Genomic DNA, 6000 nt, shown 5'->3' on the forward strand with positions numbered 1-6000 from the left:
GGGGGGGAAGGAAACGTGACAACTTTGCTGTTCTATGAAATCCAATGACTGAAACGTGAAACTCATCATAGCATATGCATATCATTATTGTATATGCTATTTTTATTGTGTATAGTGTTAGAGATAGATGATAATAATACTCGAAATTTGTACAAAACAAGCAGTACTTTGTGTATCAAATACTAATGATTCATGAGAGAACGAATATCATCAAAAACTTATTCATATGAATAATATTTTGAATTAATTTTTCAATTGATGTTGAGTGGAAATAAAATTATGTTCTTATTTTCAGGCTCAAAAATCGGTCGAACCATACCTGCTTCCAATTCGGTTGCAGGATTTAGAGGGTGAAAGACAAGTCGAAGAGCTCAACTCAGATGTGGTTTATGAAGAGATAGAAGAAGAAGGAGCCTGCGCCTTACCACCGCCGCCCTATGTACCACTGCTGCCACCTCCACTCCCGCCTGTGTTGAGGCGGCTTCCCCCTCCCGTACCGCCCCGCGCTGGCATACCGCCTCCCATCCCACCCCGTCAAGGAGGGATCTGAGCTCTTAATTCTATGCAGTATGACATATAGTTGTATATACAGTCGTAATTTATGTAAAAATTCATATAGTATCAGAAGTACTAAAGTCATTTTTTTATTTTAAGTATAAGCTAATCATTCGATGATTCATGCAATTGGTGGCTTAGAATTTGTTTTTGTAAATTATTGTAAATAATTAATTTTTGATGTGTAATTACCACGCATCCATTATCTTTGTTTTTCATCGTAGAAGAACTACAATAGGAACTCAGGAATCCTCGCGTCAATCCTTATTCTTTAATTATGTTAAAAACATATTATTTTTATTTTTTTTTGTTGATAACTTCTTTCTGTGTCCTAGGTTTAGAGAGTTTTTGTTATTTGAAATCTTTAATTTTTGTAATCGGAGTTGTGCAATATACATTCCACTCCCGGATTTTTTTGTTCAATTTATCATATTCGAATGGAGTATTTTAGTAGGGCTACTTGAATTGTAATTGAAAAATAAATGATTTCACAGTACCTTTTTTACATAAAACACAACTAGTTTCGGCTTTCAAACCATTTTCAAGATTTTTCCAAAATGAATCATTCTGGAAAGGTCATTTGTAAATGTTTCTTTACTGGAAATAATTCATTTTGGAGAAAAAAATTGAAATTGTCTTGAAAGCCGAAACTATCTGTTATGTTTTATATAAGAGTTTATAAAAAGTTTTGAAAAAGGGGTACTATAAAATTATTTCTTTATTCATTAACATATTCGAATAGATTTGGTAAATTTTGATGCATTTCACCAGCTTTAACTGTATAAAAATTTGTGATTGTTCTAGTTATATCAAATACGAGGGTAAAGGTTCAGTTCCTTAGCGGCGACTCGAGACGCGTGGTTAGAGCTGCGACGGCTAGAGCACATAGCCTATATGTTCATTAGATTCGATTATTCATTGGAATAATCCACTAATCTAATGAATTTATAGGTTATGTGCTCTAGTCGCGGCAGCTCTAACCACGCGTCTCGAGACGCCGCTTAAGAATTTCACCTTGATACACTCATAAATTTATGAATACATTTATTTATCTCTGCAGTATTATCATTTTGTGTTAATGACAACTGCTTTATTATCGGTCCTTTTTAAGTACAGAACCGTATGTTTCAAGCTGGCAGATTAGTGAATATGATCTTTGATCTTATTTATTAGTGTCAATATTAACTGATAATCCAACTCCCAGTAAATGTTAGGTTGAAAATATGTCTCTCATAAAATAAAAAAACTAATGCCCGTTTGTTTGTCTTATTTATTCATACAATGCATTTCCCTAGATGTTCCTGGAATATTGACTTTCTGTCCTGAATTTAGCATTGATAATTCATGTTTGTAGTTTGCATTCAACTTGTTTTTAAATTAAGATTTTATTAGGAACCCTTCTACTACCAACGTTTTTCACATACATGAAATACCAAGTTGGGTAACTGGGTTACCCCAACAATATTTCTGTTCTATATAATTATTTTATATTTTTCCATCAATTCATCAATCAAATGCATTACAAAATCTATTAGAATAATTAAAAATAAGTTTATTCTGTTGATAAATAGGTTTTCAATTGAAAACTGACAGGCCAACAAAATTGAGCATTCTTTTATATTTTTCACATACATGAAATACGAAGTTGGGTAACTGGGTTACCCCAACAATATTTCTGTTCTATATAATTATTTTATATTTTTCCATCAATTCATCAATCAAATGCATTACAAAATCTATTAGAATAATTGAAAATAAGTTTATTCTGTTGATAAATAGGTTTTCAATTGAAAACTGACAGGCCAACAAAATTGAGCATTCTTTTATATTGTTATAGGGGACATGTTGTCAAATAATTAAATTATGGTTATAGCGAAGAAATTTTTTTTAATTTAGGTTTTAAGTGATCATTATGAATCAGGTTTGGCAATAAAATAAAAATTAAACATTAAATTTATATCTTATGTAGGCCTACTCTGATAATGGATGAGATATACCAAAAAATTGCATGATATGGAATACCAAGTGGGGTAATAGAGTTACCCCCAGGAGATATCTGCTAATAATTCCAAAAATAGGAGGAATGAAATGATTCTAAGAGATAAAAACTAAAGTGATATGTTTTTAATAAGTACTCAACGTTTCAATGAAGTAAATCAACATTATCTACAAAAAAATAGACAACATGTGGGTTGGGGTAATCCAATTGCCCCGCTTGGTAGTAGAAGGGTTAGGAAGATTTTCTAATGAAGGCTGTCCTTGGTTGTAGAATTGAAGTAGAACATCTTCAAACCCCTTTATTACACACTATAGAAAAATCTGGTGTGGTACACTCACACAACTTTCCTTGCTCATATTTGAAACTATGATCAGACTTCTGTATATGTGATTATATAATTGTTTTCAGAGTTCTTTTTCCTTTGTGTAAATTGTGAAATTCGATAATTTTTTTAGTCGTCATTTTTTTAAAGTCGTTAAAACAGCTGTTCCACAGATGAAATATCTGACTATGTGTTCTTTTTATGAACTGCGCTACCTACCTACCTCATGCACGAGAAGGAGGTTACTAAATCCATTTATCAAGGATGGGGTGGACCCCCCATTAGTTTCCCAGAAAGGAGACTCATGCCAGTTGATAGAGCTGATAAATAACTATACAGGGTATGAATTTGAAAAAAATCGGTCAAGTTATTTTTGAGAAAATCGTGAAAAACATGGTTTTCCAGTAATTATCCGTCATTTTCTCAAGAATATTACGGAGCTCCTGCTATTTTCCCAGAAATGAGACTCATGTCAGTTGATAGGGCTTATAAATAGCTATCTATGGTATAAATTTGAAGAAAATCGTTAGAGCCGTTTTCGAGAAAACCGTGAAAAACATAGTTTTTTTAGTAATTATCCGCCATTTTGAATTCAATTTTATTGAATTACTTATTGTCGGATCCTCATGGTATAAGGACCTTAAGTTTAAAATTTCAAGTCAATCGGTTGATTAGGAATGGAGTTATCATGTTCACAGACATACACCCAAAAATCATGTTTTTGGACTCAGAGGACCTAGAAACGTATAGAAAACTTGAAATTAGGGTACCTTAATTTTTACTTTCCTTGCCCTATTACCATAGGTAAGGAAAGTATTGCTTTCCCAAAAAAATTAAGTTACCCTATTTTCATGTTTTCTATACGTTTCAAGGTCCCCTGAGTCCAAAAAAATGATTTTTGGGTGTTGGTCTGTTTGTGTGTATGTCTGTGAACACGATAACTCCATTCCTAATTAACCGATTGACTTGAAATTTTAAACTTAAGGTCCTTATACCATGAGGATCCGACAATAGGAAATTCAAAAAAATCCAATTCAAGATGGCGGAAAAAATGGCGGATAATTACTAAAAAACCATGTTTTTCACGGTTTTCTCGAATACGGCTCTAACGATTTCCTTCAAATTTATACCATGAATAGCTATTTATAAGCCCTATCAACTGGCATGAGTCTCATTTCTGGGAAAATTTCAGGAGCTCCGTAATATTCTTGAGAAAAATGGCGGATAATGACTAAAAATCCATGTTTTTCATCGTTTTCTCGAAAACGGCTCTAACGATTTTCTTCAAATTCATACAATGGATAGATATTCATAAGCACTATCAACTGGCATGAGTCTCATTTCTGGGAAAATTCCATGAGCTCTGTAATATTCTTGAGAAAAATGGCGGATAATGACTAAAAAACCATGTTTTTCACGGTTTTCTCTAAAACGGCTTTAACGATTATCTTCAAATTTAAACCATGGATATATTCATAAGCCCTATCAAATGACATGAGTTTTTTCCTGGGAAAATTGCAGGAGCTCCGTAATATTCTCGAGAAAAATGGCGGATAATTACTAAAAAACCATGTTTTTCACGATTTTCTCAAAAATAACTTGACCGATTTTTTTCAAATTCATACCTGTATAGTTATTTATCAGCTCTATCAACTGGCATGAGTCTCCTTTCTGGGAAACCAATGGGGGGTTCACCCCATCCTTGGGAAATGGACTTTGTAACCTCCTTCTCGTGCATGAGGTAGGTAGGTAGCGCAGTTCATAAAAAGAACACATAGTCGAGATATTTCATCTGTAGAACAGCTGTTTTGACGACTTTGAAAAAATGACGACTAAAAAATCATCGAATTTCACAATTATTCACACAAAGAAAAAGTACTTTGAAAACAATTTTATATACACATAGACAGAAGTCTGATCGCAGTTTCAGATATGAGCAAGGAAAGTTGTTTGAGTGTACCACACCAGATTTTTTTGGAAAGCAATACGGTACTTTCCTTACCTATGGTAATAGGGCAAGGAAAGTAAAACACACATTAGTGGCATTCTGTGATGATCGCAGTTTTAAATATGTAGCCGCCAATTGTCATGTTATTCCTCCAAATTATTCTCGTTTAAGAATGAGACTTGCAGTTCAATTAACAAGGAAAGTTGTGTGAGTGTACCACACCAGATTTTTGTTAATATTGATCTTGTACTGCTCATTTGAAAGACGTCTGGTTCCCGTAAGTCAAGCTGTTTCAGAGACAAAAGAATACTCATTATCCTCCTTTCCTTTTTCCATTAAATTAAATTATCACACTATGCAATTTGCTATAGAAGAAATTAAAAAAAAAACTCCAGTAACAGTGTTATCACACAGAAAGAAGCTGTTGCAGCGCAAGTGCATTAGCACATTCCCAGACCGTGAGTGAGATGAGAAGCTCAGCTATTCTTAATTTATCATTTTCCATGGAGTAAAAAAATCGTTCTTGCTAAAAAGTTGCTTCAAACTTGCCACATAGATCATTGCAACCAAACACTAAAACGAGTCCTTGCTCCTGGAAGATCATATTAGGTACGGAAGATCATATTTTGCAACTCTCCTGTACTTTCACATGGGGATCTTACGAATAAGCCGACAGATCTAACAACTACGCCGACGTTTGCTCAAAGTATGACTCATCACTTTTTCTCAAAGTCTAACTTCCTTAAAATAGACGATTTATAGATTTAGATAGATAGACGATTTCGGATTTGGATTCAGCGACCCCAAATTCTTTAAAGCTTAAGTCCCATTTTCAAAAATACCCAAAAACAAGGGAGTTATAGCTGCTTTTAATATAGCTTTCCATTATCATTTGATTATATAGTAAACGTACTAAGATAATAATACTCCTGCCTCACAAAGAGACAGGGACAGGCAAAGGTTTCAAGAAGTTTTTGAACACCTGAGAAGTTTAAACATAAACATTTTTTATTTTTAAAAGTTCTAGTTTTCCAAAAAAATATTGAACTATGAAAAGATGAATCCAAATATGAAATCATAAATCATCTCCACTCATCACCCAATAAAATAGGAGGAAAAGGAATGTTGTACAGTAAAATTCACTAAATTTCAGTTGTCATTCAACAATCCAATTTA

At 33.3% G+C, this 6000-nt stretch overlaps 1 protein-coding gene across 2 annotated transcripts in view; it reads left to right on the plus strand.

The window, feature by feature from the left end:
- LOC111052336 (synaptojanin-1) overlaps window positions 1–1813 on the plus strand; it is a 66263-nt gene extending 64450 nt beyond the window's left edge. For both annotated transcript variants that reach the window (XM_022338981.2, XM_022338982.2), the window contains exon 21: window positions 296–1813. In XM_022338981.2, the coding sequence (XP_022194673.1) occupies window positions 296–550 (255 nt within the window). In that variant the 3' untranslated portion in view covers window positions 551–1813. The remainder of the gene's footprint in view (window positions 1–295) is intronic.
- The last annotated feature ends 4187 nt before the right edge of the window (window positions 1814–6000 follow it).

The sequence above is a fragment of the Nilaparvata lugens genome, chromosome X (assembly GCF_014356525.2).
Source record: "Nilaparvata lugens isolate BPH chromosome X, ASM1435652v1, whole genome shotgun sequence".
NCBI classification, from domain to species: Eukaryota; Metazoa; Arthropoda; class Insecta; order Hemiptera; family Delphacidae; genus Nilaparvata; species Nilaparvata lugens.